At 34.4% G+C, this 27,166-nt stretch overlaps 1 protein-coding gene and 3 long non-coding RNA genes across 6 annotated transcripts; 3 read left to right on the forward strand and 1 right to left on the reverse strand.

The window, feature by feature from the left end:
- Nucleotides 1–15,364: 15,364 nt before the first annotated feature.
- Nucleotides 15,365–15,841, forward strand: LOC142223928 (uncharacterized). The gene is made up of 2 exons (XR_012718970.1): nt 15,365–15,564; nt 15,632–15,841. It is a non-coding gene; the product is annotated as an uncharacterized LOC142223928 (long non-coding RNA).
- Nucleotides 15,842–15,970: 129 nt separating this feature from the next.
- On the reverse strand, nt 15,971–16,455 carry LOC142223929 (uncharacterized). Its single transcript, XR_012718971.1, has 2 exons — nt 16,387–16,455; nt 15,971–16,314 (listed from the first exon to the last, which is right to left on the reverse strand). It is a non-coding gene; the product is annotated as an uncharacterized LOC142223929 (long non-coding RNA).
- A 761-nt stretch (nt 16,456–17,216) lies between these two features.
- Nucleotides 17,217–18,550, forward strand: LOC142223930 (uncharacterized). The gene is made up of 2 exons (XR_012718972.1): nt 17,217–18,279; nt 18,337–18,550. It is a non-coding gene; the product is annotated as an uncharacterized LOC142223930 (long non-coding RNA).
- A 550-nt stretch (nt 18,551–19,100) lies between these two features.
- On the forward strand, nt 19,101–23,733 carry Snx1 (sorting nexin 1). 3 transcript variants are annotated; one of them, XM_075296054.1, is made up of 9 exons: nt 19,101–19,180; nt 19,243–19,396; nt 21,263–21,384; nt 21,464–21,618; nt 21,684–21,853; nt 21,916–22,032; nt 22,088–22,531; nt 22,601–22,753; nt 22,811–23,733. In XM_075296054.1, the coding sequence occupies exons 2-9, from the start codon at nt 19,253–19,255 to the stop codon at nt 22,859–22,861; spliced, it is 1,356 nt and encodes a 451-aa protein (XP_075152169.1). In that variant the 5' UTR covers nt 19,101–19,180; nt 19,243–19,252; the 3' UTR covers nt 22,862–23,733. The 3 variants fall into 3 exon arrangements, 2 of the variants coding, with proteins under 2 accessions (XP_075152169.1, XP_075152168.1); XR_012719616.1 differs by having other exon boundaries at nt 19,116–19,396; nt 22,811–22,946; nt 23,002–23,733; XM_075296053.1 differs by having other exon boundaries at nt 19,116–19,396.
- The last annotated feature ends 3,433 nt before the right edge of the window (nt 23,734–27,166 follow it).

Raw genomic sequence — 27,166 nt, forward strand, 5'->3', positions numbered from 1 at the left:
TACATTCTAATCATTATTTCTTTTCCCTTTTGATGAATTGGAAAAGTACCGTTAGAAATAGTTTTGTATATTAAGGTTTGATCGTCGAGATATGCGCGAGTCAGTCACGTAGGCAAAGTTGGAAACAAAAGGTCGTGAAGCAAAGCGGAGTCGCGTGAAATATAAAACAAGATCGATAAAAAAAAAAAGGTTATGCAATTATAACCACGTTGTTGAATCGTTTCAATTTATTTCAGTCAACGTGATGAAATCTGAAAATAAATTTAAAGAAAACGGTCGCGATTTCCGTATTACTTTACCAAGCTAAAGAAAATCATCGCGATCCAAAAACAATATTATTTTTACAATGTGGTGTGATCAGAAAATCTTAGTTGAACTAAATTAAATAAATAATTTATAAAAAAAAATATATTTACAAGAACGAAATGAAAATGATATGTAATCAGTGAATACCACTTTGGTTCCATCCAGTTTCTCAAAAACCATCAAGAACGTTTGTTAATGCTAATTCACGAAGGAAATGGTATAATGTGCAAATCTGGACAAAAGAAAAAAAAAGAAACAAAATTAATAAATATAAGTTAAATAACTATAATTGATACATACTACAATATTGCTAATTAGTGAGCAACAAAATTAAAAGAAGTAATGTCAAAAAAAATCAACAATACCATGTATCTGCGCGATGGAAGAGAATAAGTAAATACAATTTTCCCGCAATATAAAGAAAATTATATGTATGAACTATATCGCTAAACACGCGCCCTACAATCTTGAAATGTATGGTTCAAGATTATCCCCGAGATCAACAACTATAACCATTTATGATATTCTTCTTCAATCAACATACAAGCCAGCTGTTTCTTCTATTACAAAAATCTGATCAATTTTGTAAAGCATTATTAACTTAATTTATCTTAAGAGTATTTGTAAGTACAATTACAACATAGTTTTAAGATTCTCCCCTCTTGTAATTATATAAATGAATTTGTTTTAATAATAAGAGATTGAATATGAAACCCTAAACTCTTTTAATTGGAGAGAGGACAGTTGGTAGGGAGATGTAGTGACAACACAGGTGCAATCAAAGGGGTAATGTATAACTACGAGTACTGACATTACCATAGGCGTACCCACAACGGGGTCATGGGCGGGGAAAAATGTACTCCCTGTAACAATAACATCGCGTTACTCGATAAATCAGAATAGTGAAATGAAAGCCTTTTCATTTACTGTATATGTATGACATTTAACTTTTATGTGGCATTGTATGGCATATTTTTTCTAAACTATGTTCGAGTCGAAAATTTAATGGGTCAAAGAATCACGCCACTTGAGAACTAGCCGTCAACTTTTATGCCAATGACTTGTTTTATTTTAAATTTGATCAAATACAAAAAAAAAAAGATTTTCGAAATCAGACTCGCTCGTAACATAGATGGCGCCCAACGAAAACGTGGGGCTGCTCCTTAAAGTTCCAGTCCTACGATTCATACTAATATAGTCAGTATATTAAAATTGGTATGTCTGTTAGGTTTTTTACTCAGTTCTAGAGTCAACTCGAAATTGGTTTATATATTTTGTAACGAGTATTGCCAAACAAATCAAATCTATTTATGATCATGCATTGGAAATGCATACCAATTCTAATATGCGTACATTGGAAATGGCTAAGATATAAATCTTAATGAAGGGATACGGGACTGGTGTCAAGAAACACTGTCATGCGTTCGCCGCTTTGAGACTAATATCAAATTATTTTTTTTTGTACATCCCATTCACTTTGATTTTTCGAAAATACATTAGTCAGTAGCATTAAATTTGCGAAATTTCTGTTTTATTAGCAATGCTATTTCCGATTTTGACGAGTGAATAAGCTTTTTGTGAGATTCAAAAGTCTTAAATATTTGGGAAAGAACCTTGATATTTCATGGTATTGAATATCACAATTGGCCTAGCAATAATAACATTTGTTGGTAAATAATGTTTCACTATTCTGATTTTTTTTAAATAAAATTAAAAAAAAAAAAAAAAAAAAAAAAAAAAAAACTATAGACAATAGTCCATGTCAATTGGTCTATTGGAACATAGTACATGTAATTGAATATAGCCGGCACACGATTATTAGATAATTTGCTTTGTGTATTCAATTATTAATAAAATCCTGGGATGTCACAACAACTCCTAAGAAACTGGAATCTCTCCTCATAGCGAGTGCTTAAGAACACAAAAACAATAACAAGGTAACATTTTCTTTAATATTTGTTTTTCAAATTTCACTCTAAAAGAAGATATTATCAAAACCATATATACATAAACTATTCAAAATTATAAACGGCATATAATACCTCTCGAATCTACCATCTTCTTCGTGAATTATTTGATTTTCCATTCCATTCCAATTCCATTCCATTACCATAATACCGTAAATATATTTTTGGTTATATGAGGAAAAATAATAAATTAATTAATTAAAAATAAATTTTAGTAACATATTGAAAAATCATTTTCTTTTGGTTTAAAGATTATCTGATCACATGCATAAAAATTTTCTAACTCAAAGTTTAACGATATCATTGGCGCGTTGAATCCTTTACCTAATGAACTCCATTAAGTAGTATGTTTTTGCGTAGCTCCGGGAAAGTTTCTCCGAGTAAAACAAATCATTCTCGTGGTCGCGGCAAAAGATTAGAAACGCCGACAAGACCATCGGTATTAAATTTGAATAGTCCGCCGATAGGAAGGCCGAAAGTTATTCATTCGCCGCCTTGTAGTTCTAGTGCTTTATTAGTGAATCCATTTACAAGTCAGGATAACGAGATTAGTGACGCTCGGTCTGTTGATTTGGAAGGGAGATACAATTTATTATCCTCACCGAACGGGATAGGAACTACTATAAATAGCGAGATAAATATTTTGGATCAGTCCTTAGGCCAAACTACCACCTTGATTGGTTTCGACGAAATTTTAACATCTCAGCCTTTAACAGCTAATATGGAAGGTAACGACCAGCAATCTGGCGATAGGACAAACGCCACTAATATGTTAGAGCTTTTGAATGACATAAGGAAAGACCAGTTAAATTTTGCGACTGAATTAGGATCAATTAGGGAAACTATTTCAGGTCTAACGCAACCACCAGTTACGACTAACCAATCGGATACAGCCGATTCTGACAGACCACCCGCTGGTACTAATTCAAATCCAGTCCCTAGGATATCGACTGGACGAAGAATCGACTTAGAGAAATGGAAGATAAATTTCGATGGGACGGGTAATGTGACAGACTTCCTTTTTAGAATAGACACCCTTGTTGATAGGACACAATGCCCTTTAGAGCAGCTAGAGGATAACTTTCAGATATTCCTCAGTGGTAGGGCCGAATTATGGTATTGGGAGTTTGTGAAGATTAATAATGACCCTCCGTATCAACTTATAAAGAAGGCGTTGTTAAAGGAATTCTCCTCATTTGAGTCCGATGACGATCTTTTATATCAGATTAACTCGAGGAAACAGAATCTACGCGAGACATATGATGATTTTCATTCCGCCATAATTACAATGAATGCGAGAATGAGGGTACCGATTTCTGAGTCTCGTCTCATTTCAATTATAAGGAAGAATGTTGTTCCGGAGTTAAAGTTAATGCTTTTCAATTCTGATGCGGAGAATTTGCACTCCCTTAGGGAGGTGGCAAGAAACGCTGAAAAGATACTAAGGGAGAACAAGAGTTTATATCCCTCGAAGGTAGTGAATCGTCAGGTCCACGAACTGGAAGTGATCGATGCTCAGGCTCTTGACTCAGATACCGAGGACGATCCACAGGTAGAGGCATTTAAGTTTTCGCAACGCAAGCAAGATTATTCTCATATTAAATGTTGGAACTGTCTATCTTTTGGACATTCCTACATTTATTGTCCCGATGAGACTCGAGCACTTTTTTGCTACAAATGTGGGGAACGCAACGTATCTACCATCAGGTGTAAGAATCCTCACCCGGGAAACCGGAAGCGGAACGAGATTGTAACCGGGGAATCTCGTTCTCCTCAGCAAACCCCGTGTTTGAGTCAAGGTCAAAGATAAGTCTTCCACAGGAAGGCGAATCTATACCATATACTAATGATAAATTGTTAAACCCGAAAGTGACGATTTTAACTAGGACTCTTGGAAACCGCTCTAGGAAGATAATAAATTGTCGTGAACGCTATAAGAAAAGAAAAATGTACCGTCGCTTGATTGAGTCATCCGTTTTTTGCGGAAGGGAGGATGAACGACCTTTTGCAAAAATTTCAATTTTTGGTGAACAATTTTTAGGACTACTGGATTCTGGAGCGAGCGTATCAGCCCTAGGGAAGAATGGCATAAAGTTTCTAGAGAACAACGGTGTAATTTTGAGGCCATTTAGATCTTCGATTTCTACTGCTGACGGATCGAAAAATCATGTTTTAGGACATTGTAAGTTACCAGTAACTTATAAAGGCGTAACTAAGGATATCGACTTTTACATTGTACCTACTCTTTGCCAGGAAATATATTTGGGATTAGATTTCTGGCAGAAATTTGCGATAGCCCCAAATATAATTCCCCCTATTGAGTCCATGGACCTGGAGGAATCTGACCGTAAAGAAGAGTTTTGTTTTCACAGGCTATCTGCCGAACAGGCTTTGGAACTCGATTCTGTGACAGCCGAATTCCCCTCATTTGAAAAACTTGGTCTTGGCAAGACAACTCTTTTAAGTCATCATATAGATACCGGGGATTCCGCTCCAATCAAGTGTAAACATTATCCGCTATCTCCTCCGCGGCAAATGGAAGTATATGAAGAACTTGATCGCCTGTTGAAGTTGGGTATAATCGAGGAATCCAATTCACCCTGGTGTTTTCCCATAGTAAATGTGCGGAAACCTGGTAAGATTCGACTGTGTTTGGATTCCCGAAAATTAAATGCGGTAACTAAGAAGGATTCGTACCCACTTCCTCACATCAACGGATTATTGTCCAGACTCAGCGATACCCAATTTATTAGCGGTATTGATTTGAAAGACGCCTTCTTTCAAATACCGCTCACGGATTCCTCCAAGGAAAAAACGGCGTTTGCGGTTCCCGGTAGGCCGCTCTACCAATATAGAGTTATGCCGTTCGGGCTCTGTAATGGTCCACAGACAATGAGCCGTCTGATGGATAAATGCATACCATCTCGCCTGAGAGAAAACGTATTTATTTACCTAGACGACTTATTGGTATGTAGCGCATCGTTTTCTGACCACCTTAGACTTCTACGCGAAGTGGCCCATTGCTTGAAGACCGCCGGTCTAACGATCAATGTGTCTAAGAGCAAGTTTTGTCAGGCCGAAATTAAGTACCTTGGTTATCGCATAGGTAGTGGCTGTCTTAAAGTTGACCCAGAGAAGGTCTCGGCTATAGTGGATTTTCCTCTACCGAAGACCCCTCGCCAAATTCGTCGCTTTATTGGCATGGCAAACTGGTACCGCAATTTCATCACCAATTTTGCAGACATGTCGGGACCGTTGACAGACTGTCTGCGTTCAAGTAGGGTAAAATTCCAGCTCACACCAGAGGCAATTGCAAGCTTCAGGAAGCTGAAAGACGCTCTTAGCAATGCCCCGGTGTTAGCACAGCCCGATTTTTCGCGGGAATTCATCATCCAGTGTGATGCATCACGTGTTGGTGTTGGTGGAGTACTCTACCAACTGGATGATGATAACAGGGAAAGACCGATTGCTTTTGTTTCTCAGAAACTAAATCGTGCTCAACGCAACTACACAGTCACGGAGCTTGAGTGCCTCGCCGCCATAGTATGCGTTAGACGATTCAGACCTTACGTGGAAGGTTTGCCATTCCGGATAATCACGGACCATTCAAGTCTTAAATGGCTCATGAACCAAAAAGACTTGAATGGCAGACTCGCCCGATGGAGCCTAAAACTCCAGGGGTTCGATTTCCGCATCGAACATAGGAAGGGATCTCTAAATATTGTCCCAGACACTTTATCCCGCTTTGATGTAGACGCGTTAGAGCTCGCCTCTTCATTTCCCGAGATTGAATTTAACTCAAAAGATTTTGAATGTCCCGAATATGATCTTTTGAGAAAGACTGTTATGGAAAATGGCGATCGTCTACCCGATGTACGCATTTCCGAGGACAAGATTTTTAAGAGGGTTAAGTTCCGCCTTGGCGTGGAATCAGGAGAAGATAGTTTGTGGAGACTATGGCTCCCACAATCATTAACCGGGAAAGCCGTGATACTTGGACACGAGGCATGCTGCCATGGGGGATTCATGAAAACCCTCACTCGTGTACGCCAAAAATATTATTGGCCTTCCATGGCGCGAGACGTTAAGGCATATGTAGATGGATGCGACGATTGCAAGGCAATTAAGCCTGCTAACTGTATATTAAGGCCACCTATGGGTGAGGCTTTCCCAACGGTACGCCCGATGCAAAGAATTTATTGCGATTTTCTCGGCCCTTATCCGTTATCGAGAGCAAGGAACACCCAATTGTTTATAATTCTAGACCATTTCACAAAATTCTTATTCCTTCAGCCTATGAAATCTGCAACCTCTATCAACGTTATTGACTATCTTAAAAATCAAATTTTTAATACCTTTGGGGTCCCACAATTTCTGCATTCGGACAATGCTAAACAATTCATTTCTAAAGAGATGCAAGAGTTTTTAAAACTTTATGGTGTTAATCATGTGCGCACTGGTCTTTACTCCCCGCAGGCTAACGCTTCCGAGCGTGCAAACCGTGAAATCATTTCCAAAATTCGGTTTTTATTAAAAGATGAACCCAATCATTTAGACTGGGATTCTTGCATTCCCCGCATCCTGGCAGTGTTACGTAGTGATTTTCATTCTTCGATCGAATGTACGCCCTACTATGCCATGTTTGGGCAAAACATGTGCATGCATGGCTCGACGTACCCACTATTGGATAAGTTGAACATACTAAGAGATGACACCGTAGTTACGAGGGTAGATAAATTGTCTAATATTCGGGAGAAAATAGAACGAAATTTGGAAAAGGCTCATGAGAAAGCGGCTAGGGTCTATAACACCAGGGTTAAGCCTGTTGATTATAAAATTGGCCAGGAAGTTTTCCGAAAGACCCATAATCTAAGCAAGTTCGAGAAGGGATTGAATGCCAAGTTTGCCCCAAAGTATGTTAAATGCCGTATACTTTCAAAAGTAGGATCATCCTTATATGAAATTGAAGACCTTCGCGGTAAATATGTCGGTAAGGTTCATGCCTCCGATCTGAAACCATGATAATGATGATGCCCTATGCTATTTCCTGATTTGCCAAAACAGAATAGAAATTATAATAAAGCTATTCTTTGCCCGGCTTGTCGTGGGTCGTGCCACACGTTGGCAATACCAAGTAAGTGAAAATCCTTTTCCTGTTCGTTAATCAATTTACATTCTCTTAACGAAGCAGTTTTGTTGGGGATTTTCTGCAAACATTACTTCTGAATTATACTTGGCATAGGAGATTTTAAAAATCCCACAGTAAATTAATTCTAGCAAACATTTGGGTTATGAGGGATGGTATCCCTTAACTGTTCCCAACATTTTCTTATTCAGTTTCTTCGTACGCATACTTCTGTATTCGCACTTATTCGTACATATACATTCTAATCATTATTTCTTTTCCCTTTTGATGAATTGGAAAAGTACCGTTAGAAATAGTTTTGTATATTAAGGTTTGATCGTCGAGATATGCGCGAGTCAGTCACGTAGGCAAAGTTGGAAACAAAAGGTCGTGAAGCAAAGCGGAGTCGCGTGAAATATAAAACAAGATCGATAAAAAAAAAAGGTTATGCAATTATAACCACGTTGTTGAATCGTTTCAATTTATTTCAGTCAACGTGATGAAATCTGAAAATAAATTTAAAGAAAACGGTCGCGATTTCCGTATTACTTTACCAAGCTAAAGAAAATCATCGCGATCCAAAAACAATATTATTTTTACAATGTGGTGTGATCAGAAAATCTTAGTTGAACTAAATTAAATAAATAATTTATAAAAAAAAATATATTTACAAGAACGAAATGAAAATGATATGTAATCAGTGAATACCACTTTGGTTCCATCCAGTTTCTCAAAAACCATCAAGAACGTTTGTTAATGCTAATTCACGAAGGAAATGGTATAATGTGCAAATCTGGACAAAAGAAAAAAAAAGAAACAAAATTAATAAATATAAGTTAAATAACTATAATTGATACATACTACAATATTGCTAATTAGTGAGCAACAAAATTAAAAGAAGTAATGTCAAAAAAAATCAACAATACCATGTATCTGCGCGATGGAAGAGAATAAGTAAATACAATTTTCCCGCAATATAAAGAAAATTATATGTATGAACTATATCGCTAAACACGCGCCCTACAATCTTGAAATGTATGGTTCAAGATTATCCCCGAGATCAACAACTATAACCATTTATGATATTCTTCTTCAATCAACATACAAGCCAGCTGTTTCTTCTATTACAAAAATCTGATCAATTTTGTAAAGCATTATTAACTTAATTTATCTTAAGAGTATTTGTAAGTACAATTACAACATAGTTTTAAGATTCTCCCCTCTTGTAATTATATAAATGAATTTGTTTTAATAATAAGAGATTGAATATGAAACCCTAAACTCTTTTAATTGGAGAGAGGACAGTTGGTAGGGAGATGTAGTGACAACACAGGTGCAATCAAAGGGGTAATGTATAACTACGAGTACTGACATTACCATAGGCGTACCCACAACGGGGTCATGGGCGGGGAAAAATGTACTCCCTGTAACAATAACATCGCGTTACTCGATAAATCAGAATAGTGAAATGAAAGCCTTTTCATTTACTGTATATGTATGACATTTAACTTTTATGTGGCATTGTATGGCATATTTTTTCTAAACTATGTTCGAGTCGAAAATTTAATGGGTCAAAGAATCACGCCACTTGAGAACTAGCCGTCAACTTTAATGCCAATGACTTGTTTTATTTTAAATTTGATCAAATACAAAAAAAAAGGATTTTCGAAATCAGACTCGCTCGTAACAAACTTTGTTCAGAAAAATTTACTAATTTTAATTTAAAAAGTATAAAACGTATAAGTCCACCCAATTACTTATACCCCGGTATATAAAAATAAGACAAGTTCGATTATAATTTTATTATGATTTTTTATTAATTTGTACATTTATACACTAATTAAAGACCCTAGAACACAATGTTTTCTTTTCTGGATTATCAGCTTTCTTTCATTAATATTGTTATATTTAAAAATTTTTAATTATCATTTCTCATATTTAGCTTTCATGTTGTTTCCATTAAAAATTAAAATTGCATTAACATTTCTTTTGTTCAGTTCTCATTCATTTACGCCTCTTACACACAAAAAACGAGCTCGCTTAACAAGCAATTAGGGAGCAATTACGAGGAGCGGTAAAATAATAAAAAAAATACAATTCATTTCTTTGTAAAAAATGGGTGTTGAATGTAGAAGCACTGGGTTTACAGAGATAAGACGAAATCGTTTTTAAGCATATTTTAAAAAAGAAATCTTCATCGATTACATCTGCAGTATTATGACAATTAGCTTCTTCTACTTCTTCGTGTTCTGTGCAAACATTATGTTGCATAACATTAGTCAATTCTAAATTATCAGGGGATGATGATAAATGGTGGCCTGGTTTTATCTCTACAATATGACGCTGATGGAATGCTATTGTTGCTGATGGCTGAAGCGATGATGGTACTGTTGTAATAGGCGGAGTTTCCAACGGGCACCGGTCGCCGATTGGAAACTCCTAGAAGACATTCCTTAGGGGTAAAATTTCACCCAACCACTTCTTCGCCAGCAAAATCCAATTTAACAACATCACCTGGTAAACATTCCTCCACATCAACTTCATTCTCTGCCGTATTTATACGGTTCAATGTCATTGTAATATCTGGACCAGACTTAAGTCCCACGGTAGCTCCTGCTAAAGCCATTGTAGTGGTGGGAACAACAACATTCGATCCAGCTGCTGGTGATACTATTGTGGATGATTGTGAAACCACCATTGCATTAGTATTGCATTTGTATTACTAACGGCAGCAACAGTCGATATTGCATTTGAAGAATTAGTAATAGTGGCTAATGTTGGAGTATTTGCTGCCACCCCAGTGGGACCACTCACTACTTGGGCGGCCGTTGTATTTGGTTGTTGCAATACAATATTTGCGGTCACAGCCACTGTGGTCGTGGCAGGTGTTGAGGATGCTATGTTGGAGTTGTTCACTGTAGCTGATGTAGTGGCTGCAATTGTGGGTGTCAGGGATGTGAGGGCAGATGCTACTGTGGCAGAAACGGCTACAGAACCAGATGCTGTTATATATGTTATATACATATAGCACTCCGTTATTTTTATTTCGTCAATCGAATTGCATTTTTAAATAACAACGCGAACCACTTTTGTATTCTAATTTAACACAAATCATTTGAATAAATCAATTATTTCTTAATTCACATTACAAATGGCGCCATGTTTTGAAACTAACTAATCTCAACATATGGAAGGATTTAAAGCCGACCTAATTTGGGACTATGCACTTTATGTCAGTTTTTCAACTCGAAAAAAACAAAGTACCACAAATGAAAAAATATTTCGGTAGTTTTTCGCATTTTTGGTTTTGTATGGGATTTCGCTTCGGAAACCGAACATAGTACCTACCTATAGAAAGCGCCGTTTTTTTAGGTAGCTTGGAGCGCTATTTTACAGGGAGCGATATTGGATTAAGTTGGTGGTTGTTGCTTGTTTTTACAAAATAACATTTTATTTTTCCTTGGGCAATTGATCTGCTATTCCTTTGATCCTTTGTATAGTTTCGGAACAAAAATATGGTCCGTGTTTGATTTATAAACCCGCACAAATAGTTTTTAATAAATAAATTATTTCTTAATTCAAATTGCAAATGGCGCCGTGCTATAAACGTCAGTTTTTCAACACGAAAAAACAAAGTATCACAAATGGAAAAAATTTCGCAAATTTTTCGTATTTTTTGGTTTTGTATGGAGTTTCAACGCGAAAACCGAACAGAGTACCGGCCTTTATACTTTGTTTTATCAATCATCAGATTACATTTTTAAATAATAATCAGATCCACTTTTGTGTTATAAATTCACAAAAATCAGTTTAGTAAATAAATTATTTCTTAATTCACATTGCAAATGGCGCCATGTTATGAAAATACTGACTACGCGAGTTACGTCAGTTTTTCAACTCGAAAAAAACAAAGTACCACAAATGGAAAAAATTTCGCTAGTTTTTCGCATATTTTGGTTTTGTATGGAGTTTCAACGCGAAAACCGAACAGAGTACCGGCCTTTACACTGCACGAACAAATGTGATGATAACATGCAAAATAAGAAGAAGCATAAACAAACAATGAAATTGTACGAAGATTTATGGGTGAAACCATTTTTTTACTGAAAAAATGTAAGAAAATAATAAAAAAAAATCCTGGTATATGTGTCAAAACAATGATTCCTGAAGTAATCCACATTTAATATATTACAAATTACTTGATGAATTTCAAAATACTTGTCGCCTGGTTTCCCATTGATTGTAAATGGAATTTTTCCACGTTTTTGCCACAATACTGGTTTAGATTTATATATTTCTTTAATTTTCAACCAGAATTGGCGATCCATCATTAATTTCATTGCAGAAATGCCTGTTTTTAATGTAAAAATAAATTTGTTTTTGATAATGTTTCTCGAACATCCCCTTACACTCAATGATTTGTACCACCCAACCATCAAAAATCAAAGTTGTTTTGATTTTATGCCAACACGTCCCCGCGACTGCCGAACACGACTTTATACTATCGGATTTGTCGCCGCAACGTGTTGTGTCGCAGGGTTTATCCGACCGTATAAGGTGCCCTTTACTGTGTATCGGATCGATACGACTTGTCGGCGATGACTAAATAATCGGTAAATGTGTTATCGATCCCATAAACATGCAGCAGTATCGATTATGCCTTCGGACTTAACTTATAATGTGCACAATATATGGGATATGTTCGACACGAGCACTGTCGTCCGGAATAACTGATAATCTGTAATGCGTTTTATCGAAAATGTGTAAACGGTTTTCTTCAACAGTGTTAAGTTTGTTGCTGTCGTCAACCCTGTGGACTGACGACAGCACCATTAGTTTCCCGATGTATTATTGTAACGAGTGCAATTAGTTTTGCAATGTTGAGCAGCATCTGTTATATATGTTATATACATATAGCACTCCGTTATTTTTATTTCGTCAATCGAATTGCATTTTTAAATAACAACGCGAACCACTTTTGTATTCTAATTTAACACAAATCATTTGAATAAATCAATTATTTCTTAATTCACATTACAAATGGCGCCATGTTTTGAAACTAACTAATCTCAACATATGGAAGGATTTAAAGCCGACCTAATTTGGGACTATGCACTTTATGTCAGTTTTTCAACTCGAAAAAAACAAAGTACCACAAATGAAAAAATATTTCGGTAGTTTTTCGCATTTTTGGTTTTGTATGGGATTTCGCTTCGGAAACCGAACATAGTACCTACCTATAGAAAGCGCCGTTTTTTTAGGTAGCTTGGAGCGCTATTTTACAGGGAGCGATATTGGATTAAGTTGGTGGTTGTTGCTTGTTTTTACAAAATAACATTTTATTTTTCCTTGGGCAATTGATCTGCTATTCCTTTGATCCTTTGTATAGTTTCGGAACAAAAATATGGTCCGTGTTTGATTTATAAACCCGCACAAATAGTTTTTAATAAATAAATTATTTCTTAATTCAAATTGCAAATGGCGCCGTGCTATAAACGTCAGTTTTTCAACACGAAAAAACAAAGTATCACAAATGGAAAAAATTTCGCAAATTTTTCGTATTTTTTGGTTTTGTATGGAGTTTCAACGCGAAAACCGAACAGAGTACCGGCCTTTATACTTTGTTTTATCAATCATCAGATTACATTTTTAAATAATAATCAGATCCACTTTTGTGTTATAAATTCACAAAAATCAGTTTAGTAAATAAATTATTTCTTAATTCACATTGCAAATGGCGCCATGTTATGAAAATACTGACTACGCGAGTTACGTCAGTTTTTCAACTCGAAAAAAACAAAGTACCACAAATGGAAAAAATTTCGCTAGTTTTTCGCATATTTTGGTTTTGTATGGAGTTTCAACGCGAAAACCGAACAGAGTACCGGCCTTTACACTGCACGAACAAATGTGATGATAACATGCAAAATAAGAAGAAGCATAAACAAACAATGAAATTGTACGAAGATTTATGGGTGAAACCATTTTTTTACTGAAAAAATGTAAGAAAATAATAAAAAAAAATCCTGGTATATGTGTCAAAACAATGATTCCTGAAGTAATCCACATTTAATATATTACAAATTACTTGATGAATTTCAAAATACTTGTCGCCTGGTTTCCCATTGATTGTAAATGGAATTTTTCCACGTTTTTGCCACAATACTGGTTTAGATTTATATATTTCTTTAATTTTCAACCAGAATTGGCGATCCATCATTAATTTCATTGCAGAAATGCCTGTTTTTAATGTAAAAATAAATTTGTTTTTGATAATGTTTCTCGAACATCCCCTTACACTCAATGATTTGTACCACCCAACCATCAAAAATCAAAGTTGTTTTGATTTTATGCCAACACGTCCCCGCGACTGCCGAACACGACTTTATACTATCGGATTTGTCGCCGCAACGTGTTGTGTCGCAGGGTTTATCCGACCGTATAAGGTGCCCTTTACTGTGTATCGGATCGATACGACTTGTCGGCGATGACTAAATAATCGGTAAATGTGTTATCGATCCCATAAACATGCAGCAGTATCGATTATGCCTTCGGACTTAACTTATAATGTGCACAATATATGGGATATGTTCGACACGAGCACTGTCGTCCGGAATAACTGATAATCTGTAATGCGTTTTATCGAAAATGTGTAAACGGTTTTCTTCAACAGTGTTAAGTTTGTTGCTGTCGTCAACCCTGTGGACTGACGACAGCACCATTAGTTTCCCGATGTATTATTGTAACGAGTGCAATTAGTTTTGCAATGTTGAGCAGCATCTCCAAACTTCTGTTGATACCAGCAAAGTGAATTGTCACTAGAATCTTTGTTGACTCGCGAGATCTTGATCGATGACGATTCTTGTTCTTACCATGTTGTTGGATTTGTAAGGTATCAAATTTGTCGTTTCAGATTTTAATAGCCTTATAAATATCCGACAAAGATACTTGAGAATTTATGGCATTCACGGAACTATGTATGTCAAATCGTGAAGAAGGTGTTACACTAGCATTAGCCATGTTTGTCTGCCATCTTCGCAAGCTTGTCTAAGTCCTCTTCCTCCCACAATGTCAATAAAGGTTGAATTGAATCTGGCATTTGTCCCAAAAATAAAGTGCGAATAATGGGTTCATTACCACTGCCAGGTGCCAAACGTTTCATATGGGACAAAACCTCTGATGGTTTCAAACCAGCTGTTTCTCCTCCTTGAAGCAATTGACGTAATTTGGATTCTGGGGATTTAGCAAATCTTGAAACAATACGTTATTTCAAACAGTATATTTATTCTCAGCCGGAGGATTTGTTATAAGGTCTTCGACAGACAAAAGTATGTCATCTTCGAGGTGAACAGAAACAATATCAAATTTGTCTGCTTCTTGGGTGACGTCATACAAAGCAAAAGATCTTTCTATTTGGGCGAACCACAACTCAGGATTATGCTTATCGAACTTATGTATATGTACTCGATGAATTCCAGGTCGTTGCACATCACTCGAAGGCTGCCGTGCTTCTCGAAGAGAAAGAACTTCACTCTGTAACTCCTCCATACGTTTTAGAATGTTTTCCATTTCTGACATTTCAGTATTACTGGAGTCCAAATCGTCGCCACTACCAGAATCTTCCTTATAATCAATGTTTCCTCGTTGTCGCAAATTGTATTGACAGGTATACATCAGCAAAAAAGAAAATTTGTCATAGCAAAACGATGCATGCACAAAATCTGATGAAGTTGACGTTAATTTAAAAAATTCTGCTGCTGCTCTGCTTCCAAGAATACAATTCCCCAATAAAGTTGAAATAAATTGTATTCCGTGCCATACGTGAACTGCAGGGGTCACCAATATAGTTGTTTGTATAAATAAAAGACTTCCGATTACCTTAACAACTATTTAAAACTATATTACCCTGCCAGCATTTCAAAGTTCCATTTCATCCTCATCGCTACCACAGACTCGTAAATGTCACCACAACCATCGCGAACTGTGTTGGGGGAAGCATATCAAAAAGTACAAAATGTACATGAAAGTATTTTGCCATCACTACTATTAGAAGAGTCATTTTATTTTTTGTGAAACGCCAAGCGCAACCAGCTTGTTATATTTTATTTAAATAAAAACGAAAATAAAGTTCTGAAAACATAGATATTACGCTTAAAATTGTGAAAGGTATATGGTGAACAATTTTCGACTTTCCAAATAGAATAAAGTGATCGTTTTTCAAATATTTTTCCAGGCACGCTGTCTCCATCGAAAATAAACAAACTGGCTGATAGACGCTGCAATATGTAACTTGCTACTTAAAACTCAACATCATTCTTTTATTAATGCAAAACATTATGTTAAATGTGATGAGATAAACCGAAAAATGTTATATTTATAAGAAATTATAAATGTTTAATCAAATCAATAAACATCTACACAATCGTGTTTTACTTGACCACAATGATTCTTCTACAATTACCTTAAAATGCACTTTTTCTGATAGTTTGCAGGGGTTCTTATTGGCGTCCTTCGAAATTGATCTAAATAGGCACCTAATAATTGCACTGATGAGAAACTTTTTCGTAGTAACTTGGCGTGGTACAACTTCTCAATAGTGTCGGCGCTTTTCCGACGAGTTTTTGATGTCGTATATGATTATTTTCGACGTAGTGGGGATTCTCAGAAGCGCCCCCAAATTCAAAAAATGTTGGCAGGGTATTTAATATAAATTTGTGCGACAATGAAATAAATTTCTTTTATTAAAAAAAAGGCTACAGTTGAAGACTGAACAACTCGCGAGCAACCAGTAATTGTTTTCGTCTGTCAGCTGAAGGGTTGCTATCTCGTTCTTTTTCAGAAGTCGGCAAGTTCGGGGCTGCCACAAACCATTGCACGACGGTTGCTCCCATGAAGGTATACTAGTAATTTTCCAATCTAAAAATTATTAAAAACAAAAGGACTGTAAAAGGTATAGCAAATTTCTTAAATGACAAATACAATACTTACGAAATATAACCTCCGTAATAAAAGAAATTTTGGAAAATATATTCCAAAACAACAAGTTTAAAAGTGATGCTTTGATGACGTTTGTATTTGACATATCGACGTTGACATTTGTCAAAACTGACTTCATCAACAGTAGGTCTTTTCGCGTACTTTTCTGGCAATAATTATCCAGTAAAAACTGGTAAGAGGTGCTTGTTCACAAATGTTATTGCATAATCAAAAAATAATAATTATTTTTAATGCTTGAAGTTTTATGTTTGAAGTTTTATGTGTACCAATTTACTATTGTCCATTTGACTGTAGAGACTTTATAATCAAGGCATATTAAAGAGGTAAAGTCATGCAATCAGGTGACTAATATCGACATTCATCTTGTCAAAGGCTTTGTATACGTTTAGTAGGTTTGTTTACATTCTTTGTGTACATAAATATTGCTTTTATTTACATTGTGTTACAATACAACAACACTACACATACACAAAATGTCAACTTAAGTGATCTGTCATTTTAGTTTGACTTTCTAAATATCATGGGGTGTACACACGTTTGCTCGTGACTTTACCTTTAATTAATATGCCTTGCTTTATAATTGAGATCTGCAGAAAATTTCAGCAAACTACTGACTTTTATGCAGTATGTCTGCTGTCCCAAAATAACAGATTGTTTGCTGTTTTAGCAAAACAACTGCTAAAACTGCAGCATTTTGTTTGCTGAATAACATCAAAAGGCCGGTACTCTGTTTGTTGGTGCGAAAAAAGTTCCACTCAATCATTGTTTCGCGTTGAAAAATGATAGTGTTGACAATATATTTTAATGGGGAAAAACAGCCATTTTGGGACTTTTTTGCGTTTATTTCGTCGAAATGTATTGACAACATCGCAGACTGTCACGAAATGATTACATATACATACGCAACTAGTGGCTCGATTTACACACACACGCATACAAAATAAATAATTTGAAAAAGAAGAAGCAGGCGAAGTTATTTTACAAATATCTTTGGAATTAAAAAACTAATTTTACAGTGCTGCATTTTATTTTTTGGAACATAGCAATTAATTCTTGTGATTCCATTTATTGCTACCTCGATACTATACATGTTGGTTGAAGTGCTAATGCTTGTTTTGGAACATCAATTGCTGTGCCTCCTTTTGTTTAAATTATGTTGTGTGTTTATTATCCCGATACCCAGTACAATTGAAACGATTGTAAAATATAATTCACCAAATAATGCTTTTATTTTGTTAACATTTGTGTTTAAATTTCATGTTATATATGTACATTATTTATATTCTACCATATAGTAGGGAGCGGCTAGATATTGTTGCTAGTTTATTATGGAAATACAACTCCATGTTATACTTTGTTTTATCAATCATCAGATTACATTTTTAAATAATAATCAGATCCACTTTTGTGTTATAAATTCACAAAAATCAGTTTAATAAATAAATTATTTCTTAATTCACATTGCAAATGGCGCCATGTTATGAAAATACTGACTACGCGAGTTACGTCAGTTTTTCAACTCGAAAAAAAAACAAAGTACCACAAATGGAAAAAATTTCGCTAGTTTTTCGCATGTTTTGGTTTTGTATGGAGTTTCAACGCGAAAACCGAACAGAGTACCGGCCTAAATGTAAGACGACGCCACCCTGCCAGCATTTCAAAGTTCCATTTCAACCTCATCGTTACCACAGACTCGTAAATGTCACTTCAACCATCATGAAAAGGTACATCAAAAAGTACATGCAAGTAATTTGCCATCCCTACTGTTAAAAAAGCCATTTTTTTTTGTGAAACGCCAAGCGCAACCAGCTTGTTATATTTTAATTAAATAAAAACGAAAATAAAGTTCTGAAAACATAGATTATACGCTTAAAATTGTGAAAGGTATATTGGTGAACAATTTGGTGATTTTCCAAATGGAATAAAGTGATTGTTTTTCAGATATTTTACAGACACGCTGCCTCCATGGAATAAAAACACTGGTTGATAGGCGCAGCAACATGTAACTCGCTACTTGTAACTCAACATCATCATTAATGCCAAAAATTATGTTAAATGTAATGTGATAGTGGTATAAATGTTATATTTTTAAGAATTTGTAAATGTTTAATCAAATTAATAAATATCTAAACAAACGTGTTTTACTCGACCACAATGATTCTTTTACAACTATCTTAAAATGCACTTTTTCTGATTGTTTGGAGGGTCCCTTATTGGCGTCGTTCTAAATTGATCTATAAAGGCACCTAATAATTGCACTCATGCGAAACATTTTTGTAGTAACTTGGCGTGGTACAACTTCTCAATAGTGACGGCGCTTTTCCGACGAGTTTTTGATGTCGTATATGATTGTTTTCGACGTAGTGGGGATTCTCAAAAGAGTCCCCAAATTCAAAAAATGTTGGCAGGGCAATAAGAGCCCCTTCAAACTAGCAGAAAAAGTACATTTTAAGATAGTTGTAAAAGAATCACTGTGGTTAGGTAAAACACGATTGATTAGATGTTTATTAATTTCACTAAACATTTGTAAATTCTTATAACTATAACATTTATACGACTATCACATCACATTTAACATAATTGCACTACCTGTGTTGGTTTAATGACCTAATATCCCATACAGGTTTTTAGCACTTTTTTTGTTTTGATTTTGACGTTTTTACTTCTATGACAATTTATGGCAACACTGATTAGGATTATTCAAATTCAGAGTTGGTTAGTTCACAGTTTGATCAGCTGGCAATCGTTTTGTACACACAATTTATCGTGGAAAAGCAATTTATGGGTGATAATTGTATTTTTAAAAGGTCGTAGTGTATATAAAAGAAATAATCGTTCTTAAATCAGTCTCTTCATCATGTCCATGGAAAATGTCGATGATATTCAACGCGAATTTGCTGATGTGGATATAAATAATGAGGGTTCCAATGATGAGCAAGAAGAGGTTCCACCTCCTGCCGTAAATAACAATAATGGAATTATTAACCAAACAACTATACATGTAAGAAAGCAAGTAACACGAATATCGGAAAAAGTTTATTCCCTATAATTGTTTTACAAATAATGTCACATTTCGGCTTCTAGAAATTCAAGTGCAGTGATGTTAGGAATTAATGGGCGGTGTCTGCAATCAGCAGTTGAGTGGCAGAACATCAATGCATAGACAAAAGAAATATTTAGTTATATTAAATGCTTAATATCTACTAATTTATTTTTACACTTCATATGCAGTTCTTCCCATAAGTCTATCAACCCAAATTAATGTCACCTGTTAATGTGTATTTATGTACAAAAGTGTTTGTGGATATCACTTTTGTTTATTAGCGGTATTGTAGGTTAGATTTGCATTTGTTGCTTATCGGCTGGTACAACAAACTCGTTAAATGTTTTCTTACTCAAATGCGAATGTGTGTGTGTGTCTCTATATCCAATTATATTATTATTGGATGTTGTTTATTCTCTTTTAAATTTGTCATATCAAGTCCACAATGGGAATTAAAAACATATTTTTTGTTTAATAGATGATTGAAGTTTGAGCAAAACTTATAAACTTTTCGTTTTTAGTCGTTTCCAAAATGGTATTTTTCTTTTATCGAAAAATTGTTTTTGTTCCTTATCAACATAAATTAGGACATGATTCATTTTAGTAATGAATATACATGTATTAAAAATAAGTCATTTAAATGTGTTTACCATCATATGCTATTATAATGAAAGTGTAAAGCACATATAGGGGCTCACATATAAAAAATTGGTAGAATACGCATATTTAATGAAGTCCTTATATACAAGGCTTTGGCGTAGTTAAACGACACATACAATTTTCTAATAAAATATGGCCAAAGGGGAGGGGATTCTGATTGTAATTCGGCACATATACCAACATTGTTTGAATTCGTTTCCCTACAACGGCTGTCATTTGAAATTGATTCAAAATATTCCGTGTAGTAATTTGGATCTCTTGTGGTCTACGAAGTTCATCAGATAAGTAACGCATTGTTTCGTTATAATCAACAAAAGATGTATGCACTGCTATATACCGGAGTCCTAGGAAAAGTAAACTAAAACCGACGGACATGCTTCAAAGTAGTCCTTTGGCTGAAAACGTGATGGTCACTGTGAAAAATTGGACCCGATTGCTCATACACCAAAATCAGGCTGTAAACATCTATGCTATTCAACCTGCCCTCCTAATTTGATCGTCTATGGTTATTGTTGTTGGATAAAACGAATTCGGGAGTAAAAAGTTGAATCATTGCTGTGGCTAGAGTATGAAATTAATAGATTATAAATTTGCATTAAGTTGATATTGATGTTCTTTAATTGTCAGTATTTTTAGTGCTAATAACTGGACTCCGTCTTTTAGTACGTCTTTTGAATTATCATTCCATACATTATACTCTTTCTATCAAGGTAATTCCAAACTTTATCGATATAATATCCATAACACATTTTATAGAGGTCTACCGACAGAGTACCGGTACAACTCTGATCAATCTCTTACATCTTTAATAACAGCTAACTATATTATGACACAGCAGATTTATAGAGATACGAATTATTTATTAGTTTTATTAAAAATGTAGTCGAAACTGGATTCCACATCCGTCACCAATGGCAACGAATCAATTGGAATAAATTCTAAATACCTTTATTTTCCAATTACAACATTCCAGTATATTGTCTTTGGAGATCGATATCTGAGTGATTTAATACCATAGAATGTATGTTTCAATGTAATTAGAATAAAATTTTCTTGTATTTGCTTTATGTTTTATTGTAATTTTAAATAGGCTAATAAATAAACATCTAATATTCTATATACAATTACGCAAATTATATTTAATTTCATTTCGTTCACTTATAGCGTCGCATTTCATCGAGTAACATGCAAGATGTTCTTTCCGATAATGGGGATTATTTTATAGAAATAACCATATCTGAACCACAAAAAATTGGCGATGGAATGGGTTCATATCTAACCTACAAGTGAGTGCATATATGGAAGAAAAAATTGCCGACAAACGAATCGAACGTAATATATACATATTTTTTCATTTTATTAAAGAGTATCCACCAAAACAAACATTCCAAAATTTAAGCGAACAGAATTCAGTACTCTACGACGTTTTAGTGATTTTTTGGGTATTCATTCACTATTGGCAAGCAAATATATAAAATTAGGGAAAATTGTACCACCAGCACCATCTAAAAATATTTTTGGTATGTCCATAAAATAACACTGTATTTCTGCCAATACATATAAATTCGATTTTTGATATAAACAGGAACCACAAAGGTTAAAATAAGTCCACAACAAAGTGAACCTGGAAATGGATCAAATGTGGAATGGGTCGAACAACGAAGAGCCGCCCTAGAACGATACATGAATCGAACTGCCCAACACCCCGTTCTGCGTGTCGATCTGGATTTCATAAATTTTTTGGAGAGTGATCAAGTAAGAAAATCTGGACTAAATCTATAATCACCGAATTTTTTTCAATTCGATATTTCATTCAGGAGTTGCCTCGTGCAGTTAATACTGCCGCTTTGAGTGGAGCTGCTGTGGTGCGATTATTTAATAAAGTTGGTGCGACTGTTAACAAGATAACATACAAAATGGATGAAAATGACCCTGTGGGTAAACACAGATCTTATTTATTTGCATTTTCCTAATGTTTTATATTTGCAGTGGTTCGACGATAAAATTACTGAAGTCGAAAATTTAGATACTAATTTGCAAAAATTACATTCCGCTTTAAAGTCATTGGTAACTACGCGCAAAGAACTTGCTAACCTAACAGGTTTGGTTGCAAAATCAGCTGCAATGCTAAGTACATGCGAAGAGCATACCGGCCTTTCTAGAGCTCTGTCTAACTTAGCCGATGTAGAGGAGAAAATAGAAATTTTACGATCTGAGCAGTCCAATTCTGACTTTTACATAATGTCTGAATTTGTTAAAGACTATTTGGGTTTATTTGTTGCAATTAAATCTGTTTTTCATGAGCGTGTTAAAGTTTTTCAAAATTGGCAACATGCTCAAATGCAATTGTCCAAAAGACGTGAAAATCGCGGACGTTATGAATTAAATAACCGGACTGACAAATTAGAACAGGCTCATCAGGAGGTCGAAGAGGTGAGCGGAAGAGGTACATTTAGGGTATATGATTATATTCTACTTTCTTTTATTTCTCTATGAAATTAGTGGCAAGTAAAGGTCCAGCGATGTCAACAGCAATTTGAAGAAATTTCATCTGAAATTAAAAAAGAAATGGAGCGTTTCGAATTGCATCGAATAAAAGATTTCAAGGCAAATTTGGTCAAGTATCTGGAAGACCAGATGGCCCACCAACAACAGGTAAACAACTCTAGCCATTAGTGTGAAGCTAAAAATATATATTCTTATCAATTTCAGATTATAACTTATTGGGAGTCGTTTGTACCCTTTGCTCGCGAAATTGTTTAAATGTGAAAAACTCTGAATGCATTTTCTTCTCAAGTTAGCATTTTTGTTTTTGAATCCTTTGAAGACTTCCAAATATGTTTGAACTGTAAGCAGTAATGATATTCCTTTGGCTCGTTCTTATATTCATTATTTCTAATTAGAATACGGGACCAAATCCGTTAAGACAACAAAACAGCTTTATTATTTATCGCTACCTCAATTTTGGACAAATTTCGTTTTCGATTTCAACATGTTTCCGTATTAATTGATTTTGTTGTAATCAAAATATTTCCTAGCTTAGCTGAATAGGAAATGATTTACATGTATAACTACTAATTGTCCAATCTGAGCAGCCTATTAGATTTAGAAATTGGAAAATTTTAACTTATACATTTGGCTTAATTTCACGAATTATATTGCTGTGAACAAAGAATCTGGAAATGACAAACTTTCCAACGGACTATATTGCAGACACTCCGGTCAAAAAATCTCTATTGTTTACATTTATTTATATATCTATGTTTTTCCAAAAAAACTTGAAAAGTTTACTATTTTTCGTAATAGTATTAAATTTATGATTAGTTGCTTCAAATTCCTAGTTTTGTAGCAAAACACGTTCAAAATGTAATTGTTCATAACGAAGAAAATCAGTCTTAAAGAAGTATTTAGATAAAAAGAATAAAAATAATAATTTGCCTTCATCATGTTTGTATTAGGAAATGGGTATAAAACTATGTTATAAGATAAGCAGAATCTTCTATATTAAAACATACGTACATATTATGTATAATTATAAAATATTGTGTATTATTTCCCATATAAAATATTTGAAATTTGAAAATTGTTTTTTATTAAACACAAATAAATTGTACATAATGTTAAAAATAAAAAAACCTGTTTCCGTCACAAATAACAGTAATTCTAGAGTTGTGATGGCATGCAAATATCTCTCGACGAAGTTATGGGCTATTGAAAAGATGATGAATTGGTGTCTTATAGGGAGCTGGCACGAAGATTGTTTTATATTGTTTACAAGCATTTGCGACGGAGTTTATTCATGGTGGAGTTATAATGTGATTGCGCTAATCCGACCATTTTGTTTTTGTGCTGCATATAGCACATTCTCGTCATATTTAATGATATAGTCAAAGAAAATGCCATAAATTTCGACATTGTTGGTTCAGCGAGTGCAAAAATTTTAATTAAATGAAATCCAATTCAAGTAGATATTTATACATAATTGTACTTAAAAATAGCATAAATATTGCTAAATAAATGAATGAAATGAAAATGAATGATTCGAATTCAACTAAATCAACGCCCTACTAACCTACGAACTCAAAGGTTAGAACCGAAAGAGTGAAAGACTTGCTTCGCGTGCATCATCATGCAGCTCTTTTTATGCTATAAGAGCTAAGCTGTTCGGATTGAGCTAAACATAAAATCGGGCATCACTTCAATGATAAGAGAGGTATTTCACCGCCTGTGGTAGCACAATTGACTGAATAATCCAAGTAAGCCTAAAACATAACGGGCTGCCACTATTCCCAACCTAACTAATGCTAAAATTCACTCAAAAGAGGAATGATGAAGTTAATATGTCGACTTTCAAAATCGAAAAAGTCGACTATTTTTCCACATCCAAAATCCAATTTAACTAGATTTCAACTGTAATATATCTTATAATAAAGGGATTTCATTTTTCGAACCTAATGTGAATGAGGTATAATAAAACAATAGACGTTTTAGCGTGTTCTTAAAGGTCTAAAGCTAAACAGTAATTTGTTCACTGTTACTTTTTTTAATAATTCATTTTAAAGTAAATCAACTTTTTGAATTGTTATAATTTTGAATTGTTATAAGTTATAATAATACAAGTAAGGAAAGTCCAAAGTCGGACCGGCCGACTATATTATACCCTGTACCACTTTGCAGATCTACATTTTCGATAACATATCAAATATGTTGGGTGCCAGATATAAAAGGTTATGTTCCCGCACTCAACAAATGTTTGCTTGGTTTCAATAATTTAAGGACGATTTATTTAATCACAAATGTTTTTCTTTTTTTGTTTTTATTATACGAACGGTCCCTTCGCCACTTTTCCGCCCCTTCCGACCGTGAGGGCCTCGTCCCCATGACGTAGGGACAGCGTACACACCATGATCCGGACCATGGCGGGGTGGAGGCAGAGGGATTTGACCAGCTACAGAGGACTCATCAGCCGGATATATTAAAACACAAGATCAAATATTAGGTTATTCAATAAAACTAATGTATTAGTATGTATCCAAATATGCTAAAATTCTAGACTTCATCATATCAATACTAAGGTTACTGTCAACTAGATGATAGATTGAATTAAAAATAATGCACATCCCTCGAATAGGCTCCACAGAAGCATAATTCGAACGTTGAAAATCAATGTAAAGAAAGTAGATGCCCTAAAAAGAACATTTATCCTAATCCTAGATATCATTTCCGATCATGGAATATCCCCACTAACTAACCAATAAATCAGCATGCAGCTCAACTCGTCCGTCGGATCCTAAGAGTAGGCAAATTAATCAGCCTCAATCTTTACTTTAAGGAAAATTAGCCTTAGTTCAAAAACATACGACTTTAACGGAGGGACGCAAATTTGCAAAATTGGTGTCCTAAATGTAATAAAAAATTTTTGAAGCAAAGATTATAACTTTCCTTTTAATTACAATTTCTTATTTAAAAGAAATTTGATAGATATTTTGTAAATTGCGCATCGAAATATATATATAAATATATATATATATACCCTGCCAGCATTTCAAAGTTCCATTTCATCTTCATCGCTACCACAGACTCGTAAATGTCACTACAACCATCCTACTGTGATGGGGAGCAGCATATCATAAAGTACAAAATGTACTTCATACATGTATTTTGCCATCACTACTTTTACAAAAGCCATTTTATTTTTTGTGAAACGCCAAGCGCAACCAGCTTGTTATATTTTATTTAAATAAAAACGAAAATAAAGTTCTGAAAACATAGATTTTACGCTTAAAATTGTGAAAGGTATATTGGTGAACAATTTTTGATTTTCCAAATGGAATAAAGTGATTGTTTTTCAAATATATATATATATATATATATATATATATATATATATATATATATATATATATATATATATATATATATATATATATATATATATATATATATATATATATATATATATATATATATATATATATATATATATATATATATATATATATATATATATATATATATATATATATATATATATATATATATATATATATATATATATATATAGGACGATTTATTTAATCACAAATGTTTTTCTTTTTTTGTTTTTATTATACGAACGGTCCCTTCGCCACTTTTCCGCCCCTTCCGACCGTGAGGGCCTCGTCCCCATGACGTAGGGACAGCGTACACACCATGATCCGGACCATGGCGGGGTGGAGGCAGAGGGATTTGACCAGCTACAGAGGACTCATCAGCCGGATATATTAAAACACAAGATCAAATATTAGGTTATTCAATAAAACTAATGTATTAGTATGTATCCAAATATGCTAAAATTCTAGACTTCATCATATCAATACTAAGGTTACTGTCAACTAGATGATAGATTGAATTAAAAATAATGCACATCCCTCGAATAGGCTCCACAGAAGCATAATTCGAACGTTGAAAATCAATGTAAAGAAAGTAGATGCCCTAAAAAGAACATTTATCCTAATCCTAGATATCATTTCCGATCATGGAATATCCCCACTAACTAACCAATAAATCAGCATGCAGCTCAACTCGTCCGTCGGATCCTAAGAGTAGGCAAATTAATCAGCCTCAATCTTTACTTTAAGGAAAATTAGCCTTAGTTCAAAAACATACGACTTTAACGGAGGGACGCAAATTTGCAAAATTGGTGTCCTAAATGTAATAAAAAATTTTTGAAGCAAAGATTATAACTTTCCTTTTAATTACAATTTCTTATTTAAAAGAAATTTGATAGATATTTTGTAAATTGCGCATCGAAATATATATATAAATATATATATATATACCCTGCCAGCATTTCAAAGTTCCATTTCATCTTCATCGCTACCACAGACTCGTAAATGTCACTACAACCATCCTACTGTGATGGGGGGCAGCATATCATAAAGTACAAAATGTACTTCATACATGTATTTTGCCATCACTACTTTTACAAAAGCCATTTTATTTTTTGTGAAACGCCAAGCGCAACCAGCTTGTTATATTTTATTTAAATAAAAACGAAAATAAAGTTCTGAAAACATAGATTTTACG

The sequence above is a fragment of the Haematobia irritans genome, chromosome 2, assembly GCF_050003625.1.
Source record: "Haematobia irritans isolate KBUSLIRL chromosome 2, ASM5000362v1, whole genome shotgun sequence".
NCBI classification, from domain to species: domain Eukaryota; kingdom Metazoa; phylum Arthropoda; class Insecta; order Diptera; family Muscidae; genus Haematobia; species Haematobia irritans.